Source organism: Myotis daubentonii, chromosome 2 (genome assembly GCF_963259705.1).
Source record: "Myotis daubentonii chromosome 2, mMyoDau2.1, whole genome shotgun sequence".
NCBI lineage: Eukaryota > Metazoa > Chordata > Mammalia > Chiroptera > Vespertilionidae > Myotis > Myotis daubentonii.
In genome coordinates, this window is record NC_081841.1 from 189344007 (window position 1) to 189371979 (window position 27973).

Sequence of the window (27973 nt, forward strand, 5' to 3'; positions counted from 1 at the left end):
TGACAGGGCACAGGCATCTGTAAATAAACAAACAATCCAGTACAATTACGTGTCCAGGGGGGTTGACGGTGAAGCTAATAAAGCTCTAGTTTCAGGGGCACAATTGTGGGGCCACTTCCAAGACCCTGAGAGTGGCCCTAGCAATGTTCCCTTGGTCATGTACTTTAGTAATTTGCAAAAATAAGATAATGTTGCATTCTTTTTCTTTAAAAGGGCTCCCTAATTCTCGCAAGGTTCATGCCCCACAAAAATCTCAATCTGCCCGATGGTCCACTCGGACAGAAGTAGGAGAGGGCTGGGTTGGGAGAAACCAAAGAGAGAAAAATAGTTATGGAAGCGGTTTGAAGTACAGGGACTCACTCCTCTACTCCTAACAGCCCTCTAAGCCAGACCCTTTCTTCTGAAAACGTGCTTTCAGCAGCGAGAGCTGGTGGGTTCCGAGCTCTCACCCCAGAGTCTTCGCGTTGGGGCGGGGAGGTCGCGAGACAGCCCTCTGCAGCGCAGACAATCCCACGGGAAACTCGAAAATGCCTGCGGCCAGGCGCCGACGTATCTTGTCCGTCTCGGCCACCGTCTCAGGGACGCCCCGGGCCTCGATTTCTACGCATGCGCATTCCCCACTATTGGCAGAGACGGAGGGAGCGAGGCGGAGAGCTGGTGATGTGGAAGCCGCCGGGAGTATTTGCTGGCGACACCGCGTGTGGGCCGGAAGTGGAGGAGTCGAGAGGGCGCCGCAGGACCTCCGGCTAGAGCTAGGCTAGACTGAGGCGACGGCGGCGGCCCCTCGCCGGGAGGAGGACGATGTGGAGCGACGGAAGCGGCGCGCGGGGACGCTGCTACGCGGCATCTGGTTGCGTGTCCGCGGCCGACTGCGCAGCCCGCGAGCAGGTCTAAGTAAGTGCGGTGCGGATCCCGAGAGCCGCGGGGTCCGCTCATCCTAGGGAGGTCGCGGGGAGCGGGTTGGAGGGGTGGGGCGGGGGGAGGGGGAGCGGCTGGCGGGCGCCTCTTTGGCGCCCTGGCCCTGAGCTGCCTCCTCGGGAGAGCGGGGCTGCGCGCCCAGGCCTTGCGGCGCCCGCTCCCCGCCGCGGCGGCGCCGGGAGGAGCCGAGTCCGCAGCGGCGGGTAGCGACCCAGATGGACCGCCCTTTGTGGAAACAGTACCTAGGCCCCCGGTGCCCTGCTGGGACGGTGCCTAAACGTGTCAGTGTCTTTCTAGTAACGAGTGCAAACCAATACATGGAAATCATCCCGTCCCACCCCCGCACACGGATGAAAAGTGACATAAAAACCCCAGCTTCGAGGTCTGAGGCTTGTAGTAGCCCGGACCCAGCCACGTCTCTAACAGGTTTACACCTTCGGGTTTCAGGGCAGGAAGTTTTGGGTGTTTAAGAAACAGCAGGAGATCTCTCCCCCCCCCCCCGCCCCGCACGCCCCCCCCAATGCAATTGAAGTCAATTTTGCTGTCGATCTTTGTGAACAATTCTTCTCTGCAAGTCGCGTTACTAGTATTATTACCCAAGGTCTCGTGACCAAGCACAAGTCCTTTATTCCACAGCTTTTGCATATGTTTACTATTACCTGAATGGAAATGCACCAGAGGATCTGGGCTTTAAGTGGTGATGTTTGATTTTCATTGATCCTCTCCTAGATTCTTGGGCACAGATTAATACTTATTTGTCTACAGGCTTCGGTCAATCACCTATCTTTTACTTTAAAAGGTTACATTTTATTCCACTAAACTAGAACATTTAGTCGTCCCAGAGTTATGTCATAAATTATCCTACTTAAGGCATAGACTGCACAATTCAGTAATCGTTATAAGAGACTATGTGCCAGGCACTGCTACCTACTGAACATTGAGAGTTGAACAAGACGAAGTCACGCTCATCAGGAACTCAGAGTCTATGGAAAGCAAATGAGTTATCCTATAACAGTACGTGCCCCATTCCTTTGTACCAAGTGCAGAATGTGGCATGATTGGCAACAGGGAGTAGAGGTCCAGGGAAGACTTTCTGAAGCAGCTTCCACCTGCGCTGGGTTTTGGCAGTAAAATAAGGCATTGCTCCAATTACTTCCTGTGTGCACGTACTCAGTCAATCCAAGCCTAGGAGAACTTGTAGCTGTACTTACTTTCACTGACTCTGCCCTGACAGTACCTTAAGTTTTGCCTCACAGAAGTAACTACATTTACTAAGACTGTGCTTTACATTTGATCTCAGCAGTTTTGCACTTACCTGTTTCATCCCCTTAAACGCACGAGAAAACGTATTTGGAGAGGCAGAGTTGGCAGAAGCCACCTAGCTATTAACAGACCAAGCCCCAGGACACTCTCCACTGCACTACACTGCCTCCCATTAATAGTTAATTTGAAATGATGAAAGCCAGCCAGCCTGTGAACCTCTACAAACAGATCTTGGCACACCACCTGCCTCCTCGGCCCATTTCACGCCCCTCGCCTTCTGAGGACTTACTAACCAAGCTGTCCTGGGTTAACAATACGGCTTGGTGCTGGGTACAGGACTCTTTAACCCAACGCCCTCCTGTGATCTCCCCTCTCTTGTCACTTATCTCAGGAAAATGTGTTTCTATCTCTGTTTTTCATTAATTCAGAACTTATTTATTTCTCAGAGGTTCTAAAATTTTTCTAATTCTTATTTAGTCACTTCAGGGATGCCTGAGGCCCTTCTATACTCATTTTAGAATACACCTAAAGAAGGTTCTAGTTCTTCTAATTTATTCTAATTAAGATTTTTCCCTGATAAGATAGGCTGCTGCTAAATTAGTACATTTTCAGTTACTGCTTCTTATAGGTGTTACTGGAATTATGAAGGTGTAGAATTTCCAGAACATGAACTGGGATTTCATGCATTTATGAGCTGGCCTGAGACACTTCTTCTGTAACATTGATTTCATAAGAAAATAAATTACAGGTTTCATCCATGCAGTTTATAGTAAAACATTAACAATGAACATTACCCCTTTGTAAGTAGGAAACTTCCTGAATTTCTTTGTCTTAATTCAAACATCTGTTTTGCATTGATAGCCTTGTAGATTTTCTTTTTTTACCATTTTCTTCCTTATGGATATTTATAATCTTTGAATAAATTGGATTGGCTTCCTAAGTGACAATAATCTATCATTTTTTTCTGTCAAGAGTTTACTGTATTTACTGTCTTCCATACTTCAAGTGAAGGAAAACGCACAAAAATACGATTATGTTGCTGCCCAGTATAATTGAAATATCTGCTCAAGCAGATTTAAATCCCAGTTTAAAATGCTGTCTGAACTGTTCAATTACTATCCAACATTTTCATAGGCAGTTATGTTCATTTGTCCCACAGGACTATTAATACACGCTTTTTCATTATTGATGGCATGTGGGTGACCATTAGGGAAATAGATGATTTATTCTGTGGTGTCTCCAGCACACTGACTGAGAGCAGCTATTTGTGTTTCCATTTCAGCTGTGCAGCTGGCATGGTTTCTTAACTGCCCCATGCTTAGCAGAAAAGGAGATGTACTCAGGCAGGAAGGCTGGATCTGAGTTCTGTATTACCTGAAATGTGATGAGAAGCTGTGAGTTCTCCCAGAGTACTTACGGAGCACCATGGCATACTCAGTCTTCCCCTGTAATGTCGATGTCAGCAGTGACACATGAATTTGCTTTCCACTTTGTACAGTTTTCACTTGAACCTACGCATTGTTCTGTCACTTGTAGGTATTTTTTAATGTATGAGCAATTTTTCTCTTTAAACAAGGTATTCCTAAAATTATTAATTTAAGATGGACTCTAAGGAGCTTTAAAAGTAATAGTTCACTAATGACTTAGGATATTTTTATTTATAATTGGTTAACCTTTAATCAAATGGTTCTTAGAAAATTCCCATATAAGTAAAATCTTTTGTAGTTTTCAAAGACCCTTTACTATTGGCAAAATCAGTAAATCAATATACACTGTGCAATACAATGTAAACTTTTGCAAATACAAGTAATTAGAATAATTAGCATTTACCTTTATTTGGTGAGACAGTTTTTATCTTCATTAAAATTAATTTTATCTGTAACTGAAAGAATAACATATTTGTCTGATTTACTTTGCTAATTATTGGGACTGTAATAATTAAAATGTACCATTGCAGTTTGAGTTTTAGTTCTTGATATATTTAAGTTGTTATTCTTTTTAATTTTATGTATAAAATGTTGCTGGGTAAAGTGATCTGAATAGATTACCAATGTCAGAGGGAGAGCAATAAAATCATTTGGCAAGGAGGAAGTTTAGGGTGGTTGTTACTCTAGACTTGGAATTAATCTTCAGTGTACTGTTTTGCCATCATTTACTTTTTATTGGAGAGAATAACCTAAGTTTTATTAACAAAGCACAGAACAAACACTGCCGAGTTCATGGCAACGCATGACAGTTCCTTGTATACTTATTTCCTGGTTTTTCTTTCTCTCCTCTCATTAGTAACACACTCCTAAAACATACTATATATGCTGTTCTACATAAAGATTGTTTAGCCAAAGTTATATTCTATAATTTTAACTATGAGATCTTTAAAAATATGTTATTTTGATGATGGAGGTCTGGGAAGAAGACTAAAAATGTATGATGAATAAAGTATTTTACAAACCTCAATTGAAATATAAAATCACTACATCTTTGCACATCAGAGATTTCTAGAGACCTGTTTTTAATCTTGGGTGCATACTTAATGTCTCTCAGTAACTTTTCAATTACTATTAAAAATCACATAACCAGGGGCACCAACCTTCTATTTGTAAAGATACTATTATTTATAATCTAATGCATATTTCTCCAACTTTACCTTTTATTTTTCTATGGCCTGTAAAATAGAATTTGTGAGATCTTAGGGGTTATTCAGATAACACCTTTTCCTTTTACAAATGTAGAAATTTAGATCAAAATGGGGCACCACATTTAACTGTGGACTTATGTAGTGATCTGAGAATGTAGGATGTAGCACTCAACTGGATAAAAGCCTCACTCAGGGCCTAAACCAGGCTGAAAGGTACTCTCTAAAATTTCTCATCTGTCTTATGTTTATGATCTTTGGAAAGCTGAAGAATGTTAGGTGTTTTTACTAAAGATATTTATCTTCTAGTATCTTGCAAGCTTTAGTAACCTGAATATATATTAAATGAACAAAAGTTTTAACGTAGTACATCATTCTAAATTTGAAGGAGATAGTCTCTAGGGGAAAAAAAGCAATAAGGGTATATAGGTAGGCAGTATAGAAAAGTAGTTATCAAACTTTGTTCTCAGAACCCCTTTACACTTTCTAATCCTCTTTACATTTTAAAAAAAATTGAGGATTCCAAAGAGTTTTTATATGTGTGGACTAAATATAGATATATTTATTGTATTAGAAATTAAAACTGGTAGGTTATAAAATTAAACTTTGTCATTTCAAAATTATAAAAGCCTAATATACAAATTGACTGAAGAGCAGAATGACCAGTTGCAATGACACGCAGTGACCGCCAGGGGGCAGACACTCAATGCAGGAGTTGCTCCCTGGTGGTCAGTGTGCTCCTACAGGGGAGTGCCACTCAGCCAGAAGTCAGACATCCTCTGAGGGCTCCCAGACTGTGAGAGGGCGCAGGCTGGGCTGAGGGACACCCCCCGCCCCCCAAGTGCATGAATGTTGTGCACTGGGCCTCTAGTTTCAAAATAACAGTAAAAAAATATATTACATATTAACATAGTAGCATTTTTGGGGGCAAAACAATTGTCTTTAGAAAAAATAGCAAGGAATGTGGCATCGTTTTACATTTTTTTTTTAAATATATTTTTTATTGATTTTTTACAGAGAGGAAGGGAGAGAGATAGAGAGTTAGAAACATTGATGAGAGAGACACATCGATCAGCTGCCTCCTGCACATCTCCCACTGGGGATGTGCCCGCAACCCAGGTACATGCCCTTGACCGGAATCGAACCTGGGACCTTTCAGTCCGCAAGCCGACGCTCTATCCACTGAACCAAACTGGTTTTGGCATCGTTTTACATTTTTGTAAATATCTTTAATGTCTGCTTAATAGAAGATAGGCAGATTTTCATGTTTCATTCTCACACAGTAGGTTGTTTTAGATGAAATATATGGAAAAAAATCAGGCCCACACAAATTTATAGTTGTGAAAGGAGTATTTTTATAGTCTTTTAAGATAATCTAGATATATAAAAGGCTAAGTGACCGACTGTACATCTGTCTGACCTTCTGACTGACCAGCTGGTACATATGACGTGCACTGGCAGTTTAAAAATAAATAAATATTGACTCCTGCATGCGTGATACATATAAAGCTCTCCCTAGTGCCAATCACACACCTCTGTTTTGATCTGTCATTGTCGATCGTGAATTTGGTGGTTTTTGTTGACATTCTGAAGCTGTGTTGTTTTTATATCATGTTTTTGTTGTTATATCATGTTATTGTTAATCAATTTATATATCATATTCATATGCATTTTACTAATTTTCTTTAATCTCGGACACTTCTGTTATATAGAAATGGCAAATAGCAATATTAAAATATGTCTTCCAGTTAATTGCCTTTCAATGTGCAAGAATCCATGCACCAGGACACTATTGTGGATATTCTCTGGTACTACAATACTTAACAGGTGGTAGTTTCTTAAAGGTCATTTACATTGTGGAATCTGAAACGCATATCAAAGAACTTTTTGTCTCTGTTACAATAAAATCTATTGTTTGTTTTTTGGTTTTTGTTTTTTTCTTTATTGATTAAGGTATTACATATATGCCCTTATCTCTTCATTCTTTCCCTCCCCTCTACCCCCTCCCCCCCACTCATGTCATTACCCCCCCTAACGTCTGTGTCCATTGGTTAGGTTTATATGCATGCATACATGTCTTTTGATTGATCTCTCCCCCTTCTCCCCACCCTCCCCTGCCTTCCCTCTGAGGTTTGACGGTCTGATCAATGCTTCTCTGTCTCTGGATCTGTTTTTGTTCATCAGTTTATTGTTCATTATATTCCACAAATGAGTGAGATCATTTGATATTTATCTTTTTCTGACTGAGTTGTTTTGCTTAGCATAATGCTCTCCAGTTCCATCCATGCTGTTGTAAATGTTAGGAGTTCCTTCCTTTTTACAGCAGCGTAGTATTCCATTGTGTAGACGTACCCAGTTTTCTAATCCACTTCATCTGCTGATGGGCACGTAGGCTGTTTCCAAATCTTAGCTATTGTAAATTGTGCTGCTATGAACATAGGGGTGCATATATTCTTTCTGATTGGTGTTTCTAGTTTCTTGGGATATATTCCTAGAAGTGGGATCACTGGGTCAAATGGGAGTTCCATTTTTAGCTTTTTGAGGAAACTTCTGGCACCCCTATACTTTGGATGTTGGTACGCTTCAAGCAGTCCCAGAGGCTCCTTACACTATCTTTGTATTTTTGGATTCTTTTTTCATTTTGCTTTTCTGGTTGGGTGTTTTTTGCTTCTTCGTATTTCAAATCTTTGACTTGATTATTGCAATCATCTAGTCTGCTCTTGGGAGTCTGTATAATAACTCCCCTCCACCCAGTTTCCACCCCACCCTCCGCCCTCACTCCCCACCCACTGTCCTCATCCATAGGTGCACGATTTTTGTCCAGTCTCTTCCCGCATCCCCCACACCCCTTCCCCCTGCAAGAATAGTAAGTCCACTCCCTTTCTATGTCCCTGATTCTATTATAATCACCAGTTCATTCTGTTCATCAGATTATTCACTTGGTTTTCAGATTCACTTGTTGATAGATGTGTATTTGTTGTTCATAATTTGTATCTTTACCTTTTTCTTCTTCTTACTCTTCTTAAAGGATACCTTTCAGCATTTTATCTAATACTGGTTTGGTGGTGATGAACTCCTTTAGCTTTTCCTTATCTGTGAAGCTCTTTATCTGACCTTCAATTCTGAATGATAGCTTTGCTGGATAAAGTAGTCTTGGTTGTAGGTTCTTGGTATTCATCACTTTGAATATTTCTTGCCACTCCCTTCTGGCCTGCAAAGTTTCTGTTGAGAAATCAGCTGACAGTCGTATGGGTACTCCCTTGTAGGTAACTGACTTTGTTTCTCTTGCTGCTTTTAAGATTCTCTCTTTGTCTTTTGCTCTTGGCATTTTAATTATGATGTGTCTTGGTGTGGTCGTCTTTGGATTCCTTTTGTTTGGGGTTCTCTGCACTTCCTGGACTTGAAAGTCTATTTCTTTCACCAGGTGGGGGAAGTTTTCTGTCATTATTTCTTCAAATAGGTTTTCAATATCTTGTTCTCTCTCTTCCTCTGGCACCCCTATAATTTAGATGTTGGTACGCTTGAAGCTGTCCCAGAGGCTCCTTACGCTGTCTTCATATTTTCGGATTCTTTTTTTCATTTTGCTTTTCTGGTTGTGTGTTTTTTGCTTCTTCGTATTTCAAATCTTTGACTTGATTCTTGCGATCATCTAGTCTGCTCTTGGGAGTCTGTATAATATTCTTTATTTCAGTCAGTGTATGCTTAATTTCTAGTTGGTCCTTTATCACAACCTTGAGGGTCTCATTAGATTTCTCGTAGGTCTCATTAAGTTTATCAGCAGTTTCTAGAAAATTCTTGAAAAACCTTAAATCCAGTAGTTTGCTTTCCTCCATTTCTGTCATTTGTGTCCTTTTTCTTTGTCTCTGCATTTTTTATGCTTCCCTGTGTTGATAAAGTGGTTTTCTGTGCTAAGTGTCCTCTAGGGCCCAGTGGTTCAGCCTCCCCAATTACCTGAGGAGGACACTCTTGGTGCACCCCCTTGTGGTCTTTGTGCACAGTCTTGTTGTAGTTAAGCCTTGATTGTTGTAGGTATCACTAGGAGGAATTGACCTCCAGGCCAATTGGCTGTGAGAATCAGCTGTATCTGCAGTGGGAGAACTTCTGTGCTGGAGACACCCCCCGGGGCAAGACTTGCTTCAAGGGGGCTTTGGTGCTCACTGAGTCTGCCCCCTGAGTGTGTCCTTTATGGTTCCATGGAACTGCAAACTGGATGGTCCCACTCTGACCTCTTGGTACACTGGCTCCTGGATCTCTAGGGAGGTGCTAATCTAGCCTCTGCCTGAGGCTATCCAGCAAAAGCCTTCCTGCAGGACTTGGGCAGGGCGGGTCCCATGGGATCAACAGGGCGGGGCTAGCAGTTTGGCTGCTCTCAGAGGCCCAGCTTCTCAGTGTCTCAGCAGTCGCTGCAAGCCCCTCTGAAAGAAAGCTGCCCTTGGGTTCCGACCGATGCTAGACAGTCCTGCTTCTCCTGTATGAGTCTGGGTCCCCAGAGACTTGCCCGGAACTGGAGCTCAGAGCCTGAGACTCCCTCCCGATTGAAAACGACAGCCTCGCCCTCAGCCACCAGCCCGCTCTGTGTGCGCCTTTGTACCTTAGTATTTTACTTCTGCACTGCGCCTCCTCTGAGTCTTGGTATGCTTTTCTCTTTCCTTCTAGTTGTAGAATTTCCACTCAGCCAGCCTTCCTGTGGTTCTGGATGATGTCCGTTCGTCTTGTAGTTGTATTTTTGAAGTGGTTGTTCGAGACAGCAAACTCCGGTGTTTACCTATGCTGCCATCTTGGTTTTTTTTTTTCAGAGTCTTTTTATTCCAGTTGAATTTTTGGAGAGTTTTTTCTAGGTTTGTGAAATATGCTCTTGGTATTTTAATGGGGAGTGCATTGAATCTATAGATTGCTTTGGGAGATTTGGACATTTTAATGATGTTGATTCTATCAATCCATGAACAGCAGTATGTTCTTCTACCTGTTTATGTCTTCCTCTATCTCTTTTTTCAGTGTCCTGTAGTTTTCTGAGTACAGGTCTTTTACCTCCTTAGTTAAGTTTATTCCTAGGTATCTTAATTTTTTTGGTCCAGTGGTAAATGGGATTTTTTGTTTGTATTTTTAATCCATGCCTGATTTTGTGACACCATTCATCAGTCCTTTGGAAAATAATAATTTGCCATATTGAGCAGATCTTGCAAATGTTGACATGTTTAATAGGTTTTCAAAATCTCATCTATATATATAAAACCCTTATATGCTAATAGACTGAACGGTGAAACAACCAAACAACTGGACAGCCAGTCGCTATGATGTGCACTGACCATTCGGGGGCTCATGCGAAACATGGCAGGTGTTGGCAACAGGCGGCATAGCACGGAACATGGCGGGCATTGGCCGCAGTGGGATAGTGGAGCTGGTGAGCGGGGTGCCAGTCCAAGGCAGGGCGCTAGTTGCTATCATTAGGGCGAGCCTCTGGTGGTTATTGAAAATTCTTTGCTCCCGCATGCCATGGCCCCGCAGGGCACTCGCACCTGCTGCCGGCACCAGCCCCACTCGCATCCGCTGCCAGCGCTGGAGCCACTGCTTGCACCCACTGGCGGCACCCAGTGTCAGCCCCAATCGCTTGGCGCCATCAGCAGTTGCGAGCAGCTGCTGCCGGCCCTGATCACCCCTCAGGGTTTCTCCACCTCCACCTGCTCCTGAGAGGTGATTGGGGCAGCAGCCACCACTTGCACACGCTGACGGTGCCAGCCCCGCTCGCACCCACTGCTGGCGCTGGCCCCACTCTCATCCACTGCTGGCACCGGAGCTGCCTCTCGCACCCGCTGCCGACGATAGCCCCACTCTCACCCACTGCTGGCACCGTAGCTGCTGCTCGCACCCACTGATGGCACTGGCCCTGCTCGCACGCACAGCTGCCAGCGTTCTGCGCCGGCCCTGATCACTCAGCGCTGTCAGCGGGTGCAAGCGGTGGCTGCCAGCCCTGATCTCCCCTGAGGGCTTCTCCACTTCCCTCTGTTCCTGAGGGGCGATCGGGGCAGCAGCCACGGCTCGCATGCGCTGACAGTGCCAGCCCCGCTCTCACCCGCTGGTGGTGCTGGCCCCAATTGCTCTGCGCTGTCTGTGGGTGCGAGTGGGGCTGGTGTCATTAGCGTTTGGGAGTGGCAGCGGTGGGAGTGGGGCTGCCAGCAGAGGGGACCAGGGGCCACTGTGGGAGGGGCCGGGCATGGGCATGGAGGATGGGCCAAGACCCATCCCTGTGTCCACCGCAGCTTTGCAGCCCACAGTTCCTTTCAGATTCGTGCACTGGGCCCCTAGTTTGTTAATATGATGCTTTAATCACAAAAGTGTTTAAGTCATAGGAAGCTATTGCCAACTTCATTCATTTTCCAGAAAATGTCTACCTAACACTTGAGTTTGAGTAACCACTTGTTATTTGTCTTTTTAAGTCAGAATGCTGCCACCTAAAAAATGCAGCTAACTCAACTCACAACTCATATTTCATTACACAGCACCTAGTGCTTTATGTCAAACATTTGTCACACAAAGTGTTTAAAAGTTATGTACTCATTTTGGTGAAATATAATTAATAATTTTAACTGCTTCTTCAATGATATTCTTAAATAAAACTGATTTTGCCATCCCATTTCCTGGAATTCATTGTGATAAAGAATACAAGGAGTGGCTTCTACATTTTGGTGCCAATACCATTCTTGCTAAGGCACCAGCAGTTTTATCTCCCACTGATTTTTCACCTTAATGCAAATGTCAGACAATGGAAAAGCATCTTTGTAATTATAATAATTGATTTCCAAGATCCCTTGAAAGGGCCTTGGTGACCCCAGAGCCTTGGAACCACCCTTTGAGAATCACTGGCATAGAAAGATCTCAGGTTTATAAAGTTCATTAATTCAGTTCAACTGCTCTGATTTTCTCTACACTGTCCATGCCAAGTATTTATTTAGATTATGCTTGAACACGTCCAGTTCTTGTGAAAAATTGTGTTTAAATGAATAAAAATGAGTGTCATAGACAGCTGTTTGATAGAAAGTAAATGAAATCCTTAAAAAGTTTCCATACATTTTTACTGGGTTCCTATAAGTAATCAAGCATGATGGAATTTAAATATTACTAAACCTATATTGTAAAGGACACATGCTTAAGATTTTATTTTTATTTTCCTATATTTAAGGACAACTGTGGCCCTTTCTTTGATTTTCTTTGTGTCATCTGTAATTAAATAAGCTTGTTAGACACGTACAGTTCTATATGTCTATGTCTGGTTTCCTGAGTAGATCATGAGCTACTTAAGAACAAGAACTGTTTTTTATAATTTTGAAATAGTTTATAGTACCTAGGCACTATGATTCACATAGCAGGTAAACACACATATTTATAGCATTGTCTTTAATTTTTAAATAGTATGGAAAAGTGAAGTGGAATCTCATGAGGCTTGAAAGCCAACCTTGGGATCACTTCAGTGGTCCAGGCTGGGTTTGAGAATTCCTTGGGGACCTGTCCTTGTATTGTGAGAACTGGGTTTGAGAATTCCTCGGGGACCTGTCCTTGTATTGGGCATAACTTTGGTATTGATCTCTTTTATTTTTAAACTAGAGGCCTGGTGCATGAAATTCATGCATGGGTGGGGTCCCTAGGCCTGGCCGGTGATCAGGGCAGGGTTGGGAGAGGAGGTGACGGTCGCCAGGCCAGGTGCAGAAGGAACAGACACCAGATGCCAATGCCACCATCAGCACCTGACCACCCCATGGTTCCCTGCCTCCCCACTCTTCCCCTCGCCACCGTGCCTCCACTGTGGCCTGCCGGCCGGGGGAAGGACAGGACCTACTGGCCAGGGGGAGGGACCGCGGGAGGTTTGCTGGCCAGGGGGAGGGGCCACAGGAGGTTGGCCGCCTTCTTCCCTCCTCTGTCTCTCGCTACCTGCCACATGGCAGGCCAATTGGAGCCTGCCAGCCACTGGAAGGGACAGGGTAGTGACCGTGGGAGGTTGGCCGCCGGACCCAAGGAGGGAACCGGCCCTTGGCCCCGTGGGATAAGGGCCACGTCCACCACCACCTACCCCTCGATTCCCCATCCCAGCCCAGGGCCTGGCCAGGGGGAAGGACTGTGGGAGGTTTGCTGGCCGGGGGGAAGTTGGCTGTGGGAGTGCACTGACCACCAGGGGGCAGCTTCTGCATTGAGTGGTCAATGCGTGTCACAACAACTGGTTGTTCCAGTTGTTCCAGTAGCTTAGGCTTTTATATATATAGATCATCAGTCTATAGAATAGTTATTTAAATATTTTTTCTTAGAAATGAAACCATTTGCAATCCTCCAAGTATATATATGAGATGATTAAGATAAGTTGAATGTGCCTATCTCTCCGTTGACTTATTGCTCAGCTAACACTAGTCAACATGGTGGTTCTGAGAGCTTTACAGCTTTAAATTGTTTGTATTTTTAGTCTTAAATTGGCTGTTATATAGTCACAATGGGCTAATATTTAAAGTCAGGAAGCACATGGAGCACTAAATGTGAACTAAGTAAGTTAATGAGGACCATAAAATTCTTAAGAAGATCATTACTAGATCTGTAAGTTGCATTCATATGATGAAAGTGCTTATATAATACATCGATATGTCGCTTATACTTTAAGACCATTCTTTTAAAAGGAAATATATCTACCTGTCTATATATTATAAAAATTAATCATGCTTTTAATAGATTATTTCTTGAGAATTATTTACTAATATCAATATGACATCTCTAACTACTTCATCTAAATAAAAAGCACCAACATCATTTTTAAGGTTGACTTTTAAAACTTCAAATATAAGATCTGTGCATGTTAAATAATATGCCTATTTTTGATACTGTAACATAATTTTAGATTATCATATATATTGACACTCAGAATCAAACATATGTTTTTAAAAAATATATTCGTTGAAAAACTGGCATTCAGGAACAGAGTATTTTACTCCTCCCTCAGAATGAATAGAGACCAAAAGTTGGATGTTTATGTCCAAAAAAAGCAGAATTTCATCGAGCACTTCTCCCAGATTGTCAAGGTACTGACTGAGGATGACATGGGGCATCCAGATACAGAAGATGCTATTGCCCTGCTCAAGGAGGTCCTGGAGTACAGTGTCATTGGAGGGAAGTACTAACGGGGAATGACGGTGCTGATAACATTTCAGGACCTGGTGGAACTAACAAAGCAGGATGCTGATAGTCTCCAACTGGCCATGACTGTGGGCTGGTGTGTGGAACTGCTCTAAGCTTTCTTCCTGGTGTCAGATGACAGGGAATCATCCCTCACCTGATGGGGGCAGATCTGCTGGTATCAGAAGCCAGGTGTAGGTTTGGATGCCATCAATGATGCTATACTTCTGGAAGCATTTATCTCCTGACTGCTGAAGCTCTATTGTTGGGAGCATCCCTATTACCTGAACCTGATGGAACTCTTCCTGCAGAGTTCCTATCAGACTGAGGTTGAACAGACCCTGGACCTCATCATAGCCTCCCAGGGCAGCATGGATCTTGGCAAATTCACTGGAAAGAGGTACAAATCTATTGTCAAGTATAAGATAGCTTTGTACTTCTCTCTTCCTGTAGCTGCTGCCACGTGTATGGTGGGCATTGATGGGGAGAAGGAACACGCCAATGCCAGGAAGATCCTGCTGGAGATAGGAGAACTCTTTGAGATTTAGGATGATTACTTTGACTTCTTTGGGGACTCCAATGTGATGGGCAAGATTGGCACTGACACCCAGGACAACAAATGCAGCTGGCTGGTGGTTCAATGTCTGCAATGGGCCTCTCTGGAACAGTGCCAGATCCTGCAGGATAATTATGGGTAGAAAGGCTGAGAAGGTGGCCCAAGTAAAGGCACTCTATGAGGAGCTGAATCTATAGGCTATGTTCATGTAGTATGAGGAAGACAATTGCAGCCACCTTCTGGGTCTCATCAAGCAGTACTCTTTGCCTCTACCCCCAGCTATCTTTCTGAGACTAGCACACAAGATCTGTAAGTGGATAAAGTGCCAGGGTGGAGAGAGGCTCTCAATAAATTACAATAAATCCTCAAAAAATATATGTATTTGTTTACACATGCTTTTTTTCTAAAAAACATATAGCATGCAAAATGTTCGGTGAGGAAGAAGTGTGTAGTTTTGGATAATTTTGAGATGTTGATGAAGCATCAGGTACTCAAGGAACAGATAAATTGATGTAGATGGAGTAGACATAGACAATGGAAATACTTCATACACAAGTATGATAGTTGGAGCCATGATAAAGAATGAAATCACTGAGGAGAAAGAAGGTAAGTAGATAGGACCTTGGAAAATGCTTAAATTGGAGTAGGTCAGAGGGGGAAAACACAGGAATTTGAATATACTGGAAGCTGAGAAAGAATTAATGTTTGGTGCCACTTAGGGATATGGTGTTACAGTGTGAATTGAGAAAAATACATTAGAATTATTAGCAAGTGAGGTTTGCTTTTTATGAGTGACTAGAGGCCCGGTGCACGAAATTCGTGCCAGGATCGGGCCTAAACTGGCAGTTGGACGTCCCTCTCAAAATCCTGGACTGCTGGCTCCTGATTGCTCACCTGCCTGCCTGTCTGGTTGCCCCTAACTGCCACCCCCCCTCTGCCAGCCTGGTTGCCTCCAACTGCCCTCCTCCGCTGGCCTAGTCACCCCTCACTCCCCCCCGCCCACCAGCCTAATCGCCCCCAACTGCCCACCTTGATGGTCTGGTCACTCCCAACTCTGCACCCCCCCCCCCACTGGCCTGGTCGCCCCTAACTGCCCCCCCTGCCCTCCTGGTTGCCCCTATCTGCCCCCCCCACCAGCCTGGTCGCCCCCAACAGCCCCCCCTGCTGGCCTGGTCGCCCCCAACTGCCCTCTGCCGGCCTGGTTGCCCCTCACAGGCCCCCTGCTGGCCTGGTTGCCCCACGCAACCTGCAGTTTAGTCGTTTGGTCGTCTCTCATTAACCCCCCTGCCGGCCTGGTTGTAGGCAGCCATCTTGTGAAGGCGTGACGGTCAATTTGCATATTACCTCTTTATTATATAGGATCATTGTAAGAGCTACTACATCAGATTCTCATGATAATAAGTAGTTGAGTTACCAGGGATGGTTAAATTTACAGACAGGTATTAGAGACATTTGACATGTGACAGCTGGTGTGGTAACATGGCAAAAGGCAGAAGTGAGAAATGGTAATAAGACATTTATTTGAGATGTAGACATAAGGTTAAACACATAATCTATATAATAAAAGGCTAATATGCAAATCAACCAAACAGAAGAACAACCGGTTGCTATGACATGCACTGACCACTAGGGGGCAGATACTGAATGCAGGAGCTGTCCCCTGGTGGTCAGTGTGCTTTCACAGGGGGAGCACCACTCAGCCAGAAGCCGTGCTCATGGCTGGCTAGCGCAGCAGCGGTGGTGGGAGCCTCTCCCACCTCCATGGCAGCGCTAAGGATGTCCGACTGATAGCTCCCAGACTGTAAGAGGGTACAGTCTGGGCTGAAGGACCCCCCCCCCCCACTACCACCAGTGCAGGAATTTCATGCACTTGGCCTCTAGTCCTATATAATAAAAGGCTAATATGCAAATTGTCCCCTTAACCAGGAATTCAACCGGGAGTTCAATCAGGGGGCAGGGCCAGCCCACCGACCCCAACCCCTCCCCCTGGCTGGCCCCGCCCCCGATCGGGGTTGGCGGCCAGACCCCACCAGGCTTCTAGTAATGTTGAAGCATGAGAGATGAGAGTTTATTGGTTGACTAAGATTCTCTTCTCCACAGATCTAATCCTTTTTCCCCGTAAGTCACCCTTCTAAGTAGTATTAAGCTTGATTGAACTTTGAATATATGAAACTCAGCATTCCTCTTGATTGTTTATGATGCTAAGATGATATCAGCAAATGCATTTCAGCATGGAAAAGAACCTGGCAAATAATCCATCTCTCCTGGCAACACATATTATAAATATTTTGCCCCAAAGGACATACTTTAGAGCAGCGGTTCTCAACATGTGGGTCGCGACCCCTTTGGGGGTGGAACGACCCTTTCACAGGGGTCACCTAAGACCATCGGAAAACACATATATAATTACATATTGTTTTTGTGATTAGTCACTATGCTTTAATTATGTTCAATTTGTAACAAAATACATCCTGCATATCAGATATTTACATTACGATTCATAACAATAGCAAAATTACAGTTATGAAGTAGCAACGAAAATGATTTTATGGTTGGGGGTCACCACACATGAGGAACTGTATTTAAGGGTCGCGGCATTAGGAAGTTTGAGAACCACTGCTTTAGAGGGTAACTAATCACCTTGCGTTTGCTTCATGACCAGCAGCAGTGGTCTTGTGTTCAGCTGGGCATTCACACTCACAAGACCCAATGGACCATCCCTGGCACAAGCCTCTCTGCTTTGTTGAAAGAAATGAGATAGAAAACCCAGGATATCAGCATCAGGTATATTGTTCCTGAGTGACAGAATAGGCTAGTGGAAAGATGACACGTGGGTGGGTGCCTCCTGACTTGTTTTGTGCTCCACAGACAATATCTTTTGTAACAGCACATGGGCATAGTGTCCAGGATTCAGCCGAGGGACAGGCCAGTTGCAGATTATGTACCATTCAGAAAAGCCCACTCTTTTTACTTCTCACATGGCATGTGTAGCCCTGCTCCCTGTCTGCTCAATCTAGGTTTAGCTTACCAATAGTGGTCAGGTTTAGCACACAAAATGTTGCTTAGAAACATAACTGATATCCTGCCTTTATGAGGTTTCCAGGGAAACCATGCTAGAAGGTTAGCCAGAGGTAATTTCTTTTATGGAGAGAAAAGGTTTTTGTTAACTCTTTACTCAATTTATTAGCAAAATAAATGGAAAATGTGCATAAAGCTTGCTGTAGAACTTACAGTGGACTGTATCAGAGACACTGTTCATTTACATCAACTATCATAACATCTGGGATAGTTTCAGCAAATTTAGTAAATAAAAAATTCTTCCTGTATTAATTTTGCTTGTTCTAGTTCCCTTATGATAAAGACCAGGGAGCAGAAATTATTGGCAATTGGATTATGTAAAAATAAGGCAGTCAGTGAGTGGAGGTCTCTTTCTAGACCATTAGTGTGCCATAAACATATTAGAAAAGACAAGTAGACAATCCAGAGCAGTTTTTACTAACCTGCCCTTAAAATAGACTTCCACTAGATGTTCCTCAAAATGAATTGGCTTTTATTCTGACTCTCATCGTTTAAAAATCCATTGTAAGGTTATGTTTGTTTATCACAAAGTCATTTAGTTAAAAAGTGATGTTTCAGGAATGCTTTGTGGAAAACTGCAAGTTGAATATTTTACCTAACCAATAATGGACTCAAATATGCAGTTTTTCTGATATCCACTCTTAAACATGTGCCCGGTGCTCAGAATACAGTTATGTTTTCTTAGAAGTGGAAAGAAATCTGGATTGAGCAGAAGTTTGATAATTCAGATATATTATTGGATTGTTTTTTTAAAAAATTTTTACTCTTGAGTATATGTAAAGTGTTATACTACCTAGTAGGGAATACAGTAGTGAAAAAGAGAAACATAGTTCCTGGTCTATTTAAATTCAATATTGTATGTTGAAATTAGAAACTAAAGAAGCTACTTAAAACAATTATTTTTCAGTTTGAATAATTGAACATTTTAACTATATAGATTGTGTGTGTGTGTGTGTGTGTGTGTGTGTGGTTTGAATTTAAAAATATGCCTTGTCTAGATATTAGAAGTTTTGTATTTTGTCTAGTGTTGCAATAGGTTTTTTAAGTCATGCTATACACTTTGTTTGATTTGAAAATTGAGTCAATTCACTCCTGGGGGATTATCTGGGTTATAGAAATGCTTTATCATGTCCTTTTCAAATTTTCAGATTTTTTTTTCTCATAGTTGTGTGGTAAATTCTGATTTTATGTTAACTTGAGCAGAACACAGTTAAGAATGCCAAAAATACTAGGTCATAAAAGCAAATAAAGTTAATAGATCTATAGCATTTATAAATGCTTTTTAAAATTTCATTTGATAATGTAGGCATTTTTAAGTTCTCATTCTATTGAAAAAAGAATTCAGACTGGAAATAAGTGATAAACCCAAGATTATTCTGCAGATAGGTATATGATAGCATAGACCAGGGGTGGGCAACCCCTGGCATGTGTGCCAAACATGGCACGCCAGTAACTTGTGCTGGCACGCAAAACCCTCTCTTATAATCTTCCATTTACAATTTTTGTGAACATTTGAATGACTTAAATGTTAAATTACAAGGAACTGGCAAGACACTTGATGTTATGTTTGGTTACATAAAGGCTTTTGAAAAGAAACTGGAAGTCTTTAAGAGGGATGTGGATGGTGAGAGATTTAGATATTTCCCAAACCTCAAGAGGTACATCAAAGACCTCCTAAAAGATGACAGAACAGACTGTCAGAGCCTTCAAAAGCTATTTTTAAACATCATTGAGTCAACTATTGAGCAGTTCTTCTCAAGATTTGCGAAATTCAGAGAACTGGAAGATTCAGCAAAATTCATGAGGTTTCCAGACAGCATGAAACTGGAGGAACTAAACTTACAAATGTTTTCATGGATAGACATGGCTGACATTGAAATGCAGTTGATTGAATTTCAGAGTAGCTCAATTTTGGAAGCAGAAATTTATTGACCTTAGAGTTGACTTGGAAAACATTGAAAAAAAGCGATTAGAGACAGGAGTACCAGAGAGAAGTGTCGAAAACGAACTATTGAGGACTTGGAATGCCATTCCAGAAAATTTTTTCTGTTTAAAAACCTTTTCAACAGCGTTACTCTCCATGTTTTCATCCACATACGCTTGTGAATCTTTGTTCTCAGTGATGAATTTTGTTCAGTCTCCTAATAGGAGTAGCCTGACGGATGAAAGTAGTAGCTCGTGCATATCTGAAGGTCATCAGTAGTGCAGCAGCAAAAGTCCCACTGATAATATCAAACGGAGTCATAAAGTTTTCATTTGGACTATCAGTGTACATGCATACATTAAAAAATAAATGTATTTTTCATCATCATATACTGTGTTTTTGTCGCTCGAATGAATTTTATTTCTTCAAGGTTCTTCACATACATACATACACCTTAAGAGATATCAAGTAGGCGTAACATGTTCTCAAAAAATTAGCGTTGGCACGCAGAGGAATTTTTGAGTCAGAGATTTTGCTGGTTTTGGCACGCATTCACAAAAAGGTTGCCCACCCCGGCATAGCCTTTAAGACTGATGGAATTTTTGTGCCTTTTTCCCCTACTATGTTTGAGTTAACCATCTCTCTGATACTTCTCACAAATGATTGGCCTGATTATGAAAAAAAAAGTAAAATTTTTCACTAAAGAAATATATTAAATAATTTATTTTTGAAATATTACAGTGCTCTAGTATATTTATATTTTATATCCCAAACCTTGTTAATCCTAATTATTACATATAATTCTTTTATTTTGATGTATACAGGTAATGCCAGTGTGTTTTCATACTTGCCCAATGTTAAGTGATCAGATATGTTACTGAGAATTATCCACAACAACAAATGGATATAGAGAGTAGCCCTGTCTACTTTAAGCTATTGGTAAAATAACAGTCATAGATTGTGAAAGGCCTTTTTTTGTTGACCAGGAACAATGATTTAGTATTTCCTGTAATTGGCTTACTCTTTCAGTCTGATTTTTAACTAGTTCTGACACCTAGTGGTCAGGTACTGGTTCTATAGTTTTTAGGTTTGGGTTTTTGTTTACCTGACATACCTGCTTTTCTCTAGTATAGTGCTCATTGTAATAAAACTTTCTGCAACTGGGTGGCAGTATTGATTTCAGAGAAACTTCAGAAAAATACTATGGGTTTATGTGCAGTCATTTGAACAAGAATTCAAATTTAAAATCTGTTTAACAAAATAGTAAATATGCTGAAATAACAGTGAAAAATTGAATCTATTAAATCATCTAACTCATCTTTATAGCCATTCTAACTTTATTTTATATTTCTGTAGTGTTTAAACCTAACATGATGAATTAAAATGCCACATTTATTAGCTTATGGCTACAGTATAGTTTTAAAAATTAGTCATTAACAATTATGTACCAAATGTAAGAGTGGCTTCTTTCTGATAGTTATGTAGTAAAAGAATTTAATGTCTTTTAAACTTGGTAAATATATAAGAAAATGTGTAATGTGCCTTACCTCTTGCTATTTTAAGACAGCATGCATACATTTTTTATTTGATTAAAAAGTTGACTTTTGATAGCTTTTTTCTGTATTTTTATCAGTTGTATTTTTCAGCAATATTTTTAAAAAATTTGTCTCTAATAAGTCATTTTTTAATTTTTCTCTGGCTCACAAAGAGAATTTCTGTTTCTTTTAACTTATCCCCCTAGTATTTATGGCTTTATCAATACAGAATAGCAATCGGTATTGACTCACTGGTATGAAATTGCAATAAGGACTATATAAAAGATTTTACATATTTTGTTATATTAGTAATCTGAAATTTCTTTTTAATCATATGGGAAAGACAAAGTATTACTTATTTTTCCTGAAAATACAATATTAGAAACTAATGGTTAATTTAAATAAATTATTTTTTAAGTTTAGCTGTGAAAACCTCCAGGTAGAGAGGAAAATATTTTATTTTTCTTGTTCTGGTTTGTTTAATTATATTTTTTCCTACAATGTAAAAAGAATATTGACAATATTATGTCAGATTGGTCTTGATAGGTTAGAGTCTGTTAACTACCTCTTTAATCAGGTTTGCCCTCTAACTATCTCAGTAATGCTGTAGAATTCCAAAATATGTTGTGTTTCTATGCACTAAATAAACTATCAGAAAGAGAAATAAAGAAATAAAGAAAACAATCCTATTTTCAATTCCATCAAAAAGAGTAAGATATCTAGGAATCAGTTTAACCAAGGAGGTGAAATACCAGTACACTGAAAACTGTAAGACATTAATGAAAGAAATTGAAGAAGATACAATTAAGTGAAAAGCTATTCCATTCTCATAGATTGTAAGAATTAATATTCTTAACATGTTTATACTACCCAAAGCAAACTACAGATTTAATACAATCTGTATCAAAATTCCAATGGCATTTTTCACAGAAATAGAATAAAATATCCTAAAGTTTCTATGGAACCACAAAAGACCCCAAGTAGCCAAAGCAATCTTTAGAAAGGAAAACAAAGTGGGAGGCATCACGCTCCCTGATTTCAAACTGTATTACAAAACTGTAGTAATCAAAACAGTATTGCATTGGCACATAAATCAGTGGAGCAGAATAGAGCCCAGAAATAAACCCACACATATATGGTCAATTAATTTACAACAAAGAATCCAGGGATATAATGGGAAAGGATAATATCAATAAATGGTGCTGGAAAAACTGGATCACTATCTTACCATTCACAAAAATTAACTCAAATTGGAGTAAAGACTTCAATGTAAGACCTGAAATCACCAAACTCCTAGAAAGAAAACTGGTAAGCTCCTTAATATAAGTTTTGGTAATGATTTTTTGGCTCTGACACTAAAAGCAAAGGCAACAAAAGCAAAAATAAACAAATGGAACTATATCAAATTTAAAAGCTTCTGAACAACAAAGGAAACCATTAACAAAATGAAAAGACAACCTTTGAAGGGGAGAGAATATTTGCAAATCATATATCTGATAAGGGTTTAAAATCCAAAATATATAAAGAACTCATATAAATCGGTAGCTAAAAAATAAAAGGGCAGAATGTCTGAATAAACATTTTTCCAAAGAAGATATACAAATGAGAAATGAAAACATTACTCATCAGGAAAATGCAAATCAAAACAGTGAGATATCACCTCATACCTGTTAAAATGCTAGTATAAAAAAGACAAGAAATAACAAATATTAGTAAGGATGTGGAGAAAGGCAACCATTGTTCACTGTTGGTGGGATGTAAATTGGTACAGCCACCATGAAAACAGTATGGAGGTTCCTCAGAAAATTAAAAATAAAAAGATAATACGATCCAGCAATTCCACTTCTGGCTGTTTATCTGGAAATAAAACGAAAATACAGCCAATTCACATATACTTATTCCTGTGCCTCCCTGTTCCTTCATATAAAAAATTGGGAACATGGCATCAACTTATTTTCTATCAAATCAAGGAGAATACATGAGTGAAAGTACCTGCCAGTAAATACTAGTACGCACATTTCACAAAATGAATATAGTTTGATGCCTGTGATAGCACTGGAGGGAGAAAGGAGACTGTTAACAGGAGGGACAGGAAATTAGAGCAACCATTTTTGTGGATGAACTGATGGAGGCTTCCAAGGATTCATCTAGTGTCAAGACTTATATGTATCGTGGATCTAACTTTAAAATAAGAGATGTGTTGGATTACTGATAATGTCTCTGTTTTTCTCTTTAGGACACTTGCAGAGAGCTACAATGGAAAAGTCCTGGATGCTGTGGAACTTCGTTGAAAGATGGCTAATAACCTTGGCCTCCTGGTCTTGGGCGCTCTGCCGTATTTCTCTCTTACCTTTAATAGTGACTTTTCATCTGTATGGAGGCATTATCTTACTTTTGTTAATATTCATATCAATAGCAGGTATTCTATATAAATTCCAGGATGTATTGCTCTATTTTCCAGAACAGCCATCTTCCTCACGCCTTTATGTTCCCATGCCCACTGGTATTCCACATGAAAACATTTTTATCAGAACCAAAGATGGAGTGCGTCTGAATCTTATTTTGGTAAGATATACTGGAGACAATTCACCCTATTCTCCAACCATAATTTATTTTCATGGGAATGCAGGCAACATAGGTCACAGGTTACCAAATGCATTGCTTATGTTGGTTAACCTCAAAGTTAATCTTTTGCTTGTTGATTATCGAGGATATGGGAAAAGTGATGGAGAAGCAAGTGAAGAAGGACTCTACTTAGATTCTGAAGCTGTGCTAGACTATGTGATGACTAGACCTGACCTTGACAAAACAAAAATTTTTCTTTTTGGTCGTTCCTTGGGAGGAGCAGTGGCTATTCATTTGGCTTCTGAAAATTCACATAGGATTTCAGCCATTATGGTGGAGAACACATTTTTAAGCATACCACATATGGCCAGGACTTTATTTTCATTCTTTCCAATGCGTTACCTTCCTTTATGGTGCTACAAAAATAAATTTTTGTCCTACAGAAAAATTTCTCAGTGCAGAATGCCTTCTCTTTTCATCTCTGGACTCTCTGACCAATTAATTCCACCAGTAATGATGAAGCAGCTTTATGAACTCTCCCCATCTCGGACTAAGAGATTAGCCATTTTTCCTGATGGAACTCATAATGACACATGGCAGTGCCAAGGTTACTTCACTAGCCTTGAACAGTTCATCAAAGAAGTAATAAAGAGTCATTCTCCTGAAGAAATGGCAAAAACTTCATCTAATGTGACAATTATATAATGTTTTTTTATTGCACTGTATTTTAGTTTGTGCAGAATGATAAAGAATGTTCCTTTCTAGAAGTGTGTTCTATCTGTACTTGTCTGAAGAGTGACATTAAATGTTGAAAGGACTTTAGTGCTCTTTAAAGATGATCCAAATAGTTTTTTACATTGGAAAAACTATAATTGTTGGGATTATTTCATACATTTTCATCAAACCTTTCAATGTGTTTATGTGTCTGTATCTTTAGTTTAATATGCCAGTAGAATATATTCAAAAGTTTCTTGTTGCTAAAGTGGTACACTCCATCTGATACTTAAGGTTAATGTCTGGGTGTGGAAGGGGAGATACAGACGAGAAACCTTCGGATATTATTCCTTTAGTAAATATTGGGACAATCATGGTATACAAGCTTAGTTCTATAACTGTATTTTTCACCTTAAAATGCATGATGATATTTTATTTCTTGAATTATGCAATGCAATGTTTTTAATGTAAATAGCACTGGTCATATACCAATGTATATGGTAACCTGGGTTATATCTATTTTTATGTAAACTATTTTGGTTTTGGCAAGAAGTGAAATTGAGGCCTGTGTGCAGGTTGCTATTGAATTTTGCTCTGGCGTATGCTGAGATTCAGCTTTTTCTTACAAATAAATGGGACCCCACTTTCCAACAAAAATGTACTGTGTTTTGTTAGGTACAGTCTGGATCATGGCATGCAAAAATAGAAATTTAGAATTTCACTGCAGCTTCAATGTGCATCTTTGAACTTTTTTACATTTGTAGTTTTGGTGGCAAAGAGAATTTTACTTTTTATCAATTTCATAAGTCTACAGGTAAACCACCAATGGCAGTCATAATGAAGATAACTTGTTTAAGAATTAAAGTAGGAACTCTTATTACATAATTGTACATACTGTTTTACAGAAGTTCCCTCTTGATTTTTAAGTCCCAGTATCTAGGTATATCTAACCCACTAAAGCCAAGGTGTCATTTATTGGACTTTCTGAAAATAAACACAACAAAAACAAAAAAGCTATGTTCTTTGGTTTAATATTTTAGTTATAAAATAGAACTGCAACAAAAGACAATTTTAGGAAGTATTATTTTCTACATGTAGGAATGTGGGGATGAAGGAATGCTACAGCTTTTTATCACAGAACATATTACCCCATTTAACTATTAAATGGCTATCAGTGGGAAGTAGTATTTAGTCATATAGAAATGTATGAAAAAAATTTTTAAAAAAGCTCCTTAAAATTGCAGGATTTACCTTAAATATATATATATATATATACACATATATATAAGCTTTGAGACATAAGTGTACTAAGTTGTGTCAAGCAATCTTCAAAAATTAGATGTATTTGAGCTCTGTGCATTATGTCAGCTTTAAATGTAATATTTTGAATATTTAGGCTATATTTATTGGCTTTGTGCAAGCAGCTAGAACAGAAATAATGGGTCAGTAGTTTTGACCTTAATTTAAAAACTCTTTCTATGGAGATAGGGCTAGAAATACTTTTGCCAAATAACATTCGTCTCATTCACTTTATGTCAATATTTAGAAAACATTAAATTACAGCAAATATGATGTTTTTCTATAAATTATTGTAAAAAAAGTCATGCTTTTAAAAACAAATTTGGTAATGCATATCATGGAAAGTGTATTTTGTATGTATAATTTCACGACAATTAAAGGATACTTTTCATCTTGTCAATCATTGCTATGTAGAATGACTGTCTTAAATAGTAATGTACTAAAGGGAAAAAATTTAATACAACAAGATCTAGTGTACTTAGACATGAGCTTACATGGAAAACCTTAGACTCATCATTCTTTGAAGTTTATAAAGTACCTTCGTACGTTTTCATGTAATCATTTAATCTACTACACTATGAAGGAATTTATCAAATTTAGTTGTAAATATTATGCTGATGAAGCCTAAAAGCTTTTTCTTCATCAGTGTTTTGTTTTATGCTTTTTAAAATACTCCATGTTTATAAACAGTCTTTTTTTTTTTTTCTTTTTCAAGTCAGGACTTCAAAAGTTGTAAAGTACATGTATCCCATCCCTACCCTCATTCTCTTTGGGTTAAGGAGCCTTTCTTCCTGCAGCAAAGGGAAGAGGCTGTTTCTAGGGTTGTAGTACCTAATTTCTGTTTTTGAGAATATTTCTTTAGATAGGGAGAAATAGAAAACAAAATCAGTTCTTCAAAACGTGTCTAATTTTTGGCCAAAGCATTTGGTGTTAATAAAATGTGAATTCTGAATGAGTCACTTCATTTTGGATTCATAGGTTTAGTGGGAATAGAGTGTGTCCGTCTTGTGTATTAATTTCTGGCTCACTTATCCAAGAGCAGCTCTGGGAGTTTCTGAATGAATTTTAAGTTATTAAGCTATGGTAAATTTGGAAATATTTAAACATGGCAAGATATAATTTATTTAGATCAAAATCCATTGTTTTAAAAGGGATTATTGGGGAGAAATGGCAAAAGGGATCCTAAAAGGGATATTGCAAAATATGGAAAAATAATTTGTAGAAGATAAAAGAATACTAATAGAAAGAGCAACTAAGTGAAAGGTTGTGTGTTAAATGTAGGTCTAGGAAATAACTGGTGAGATTGGTGAAAAGGAGACATAACAATGCAAAACAGTTAAATACCAGACATTTCTAACCAAGTGACTGGAGCACCTAATGCTGCCACTACCCTATATTTTTGCAAGCACTCTGATTGTAAGGTAGATATTTTCATTACAATTTCGATTTTTTAAAAAATATATTTTTATTGATTTTCAGAGAGGAAGGTAGAGGGAGAGAGAGAGAAACAGCAATGATGAGCGGGAATCATTGATCGGCTGCCTCCTGCACACCCCACATGGGAGTGAGCCCGCAACCCCGGGCATGTGCCTTGACCGGGATTGATGCTCAACCACTGAGCCACCATGGCTGAGCTACAATTCTGAATTTTGTAGCTGAATAGGACAGCTTAAATTTACTTTTTATGATAAGCTCTAGTCTAGACACATGATAATTACCAAAGTTCCAGCTTTGGTAATGTGTCACTGAATTAATTATGTTGTAATATTTCTGAATGAGAATTCATACCACCTCATGCTTTCATATTCATCTCTTAAGTTTGAAAGATTTGGTTTGAGGTGGGAATAGATTTGTTGATGGAATTAAAGAGTGAAGGCCATATTCAATTTTACATGTTATTTTGCAAGCTCAGTTTAAGTGTAGAAGTGTAGTTTTTATTTAGTTCCTTGTTTTCTTGAGGTTAGGAGTAAATAGATAAACTTTTTAAAAAGATATCACAGAAGACACTTTTTAAATTAGGTCATGGTTGAGATATACTGAAATCCTTCACTAACCTCTCCCTCTCTGTTTCTCCTATTATGTTTGACAACAATTATGGATTTAAAAAAATTTTTTTTAAATTAGATGCTTTTGATTATCCACTTAAATTTATGTATTTTCATATCACTCAGGTAAAGTTGAAAATGACAGAGCACAGACATTTATTTTTTAAATAATAGGATAGAAAAAGTATTCCTGTGTATTTATATTACCATATATATGTCATCTTAGCTAATTAAAAATAATATATTCACTTGTGTTGGAAAAGAAATGCATTCATCCAAATAGTAGTCAACATGTTT

At 39.7% G+C, this 27973-nt stretch overlaps 2 protein-coding genes and 1 pseudogene across 5 annotated transcripts in view; all 3 read left to right on the plus strand.

The window, feature by feature from the left end:
• The first annotated feature begins 762 nt into the window (after positions 1-762).
• On the plus strand, positions 763-27743 carry ABHD13 (abhydrolase domain containing 13). 2 transcript variants are annotated; one of them, XM_059685094.1, is made up of 2 exons: positions 763-894; positions 23290-27743. In XM_059685094.1, the coding sequence occupies exon 2, from the start codon at positions 23310-23312 to the stop codon at positions 24321-24323; it is 1014 nt and encodes a 337-aa protein (XP_059541077.1). In that variant the 5' UTR covers positions 763-894; positions 23290-23309; the 3' UTR covers positions 24324-27743. The 2 variants fall into 2 exon arrangements, with proteins under 2 accessions (XP_059541077.1, XP_059541078.1); XM_059685095.1 differs by lacking the exon at positions 763-894 and adding an exon at positions 13871-14360.
• Positions 781-27973, plus strand: part of TNFSF13B (TNF superfamily member 13b) — a 77905-nt gene continuing 50712 nt past the window's right edge. For 2 of the 3 annotated variants that reach the window (XM_059685097.1, XM_059685099.1), the window contains exon 1: positions 781-894. The gene's annotated coding sequence lies outside the window, so the exon portion shown is untranslated. Of the gene's footprint in view, positions 895-23492; positions 23619-27973 lie in introns of those variants that run through there. The other variant, XM_059685098.1, reaches the window with a different exon arrangement.
• LOC132226778 (farnesyl pyrophosphate synthase-like) lies at positions 13789-14508 on the plus strand (annotated as a pseudogene).

Coding starts and splice junctions, on each gene's coding strand:
- ABHD13 (XM_059685094.1), top strand. CDS start 23,310: ATGGAAAAGTCCTGGATGCTGTGGAACTTCGTTGAAAGATGGCTAATA.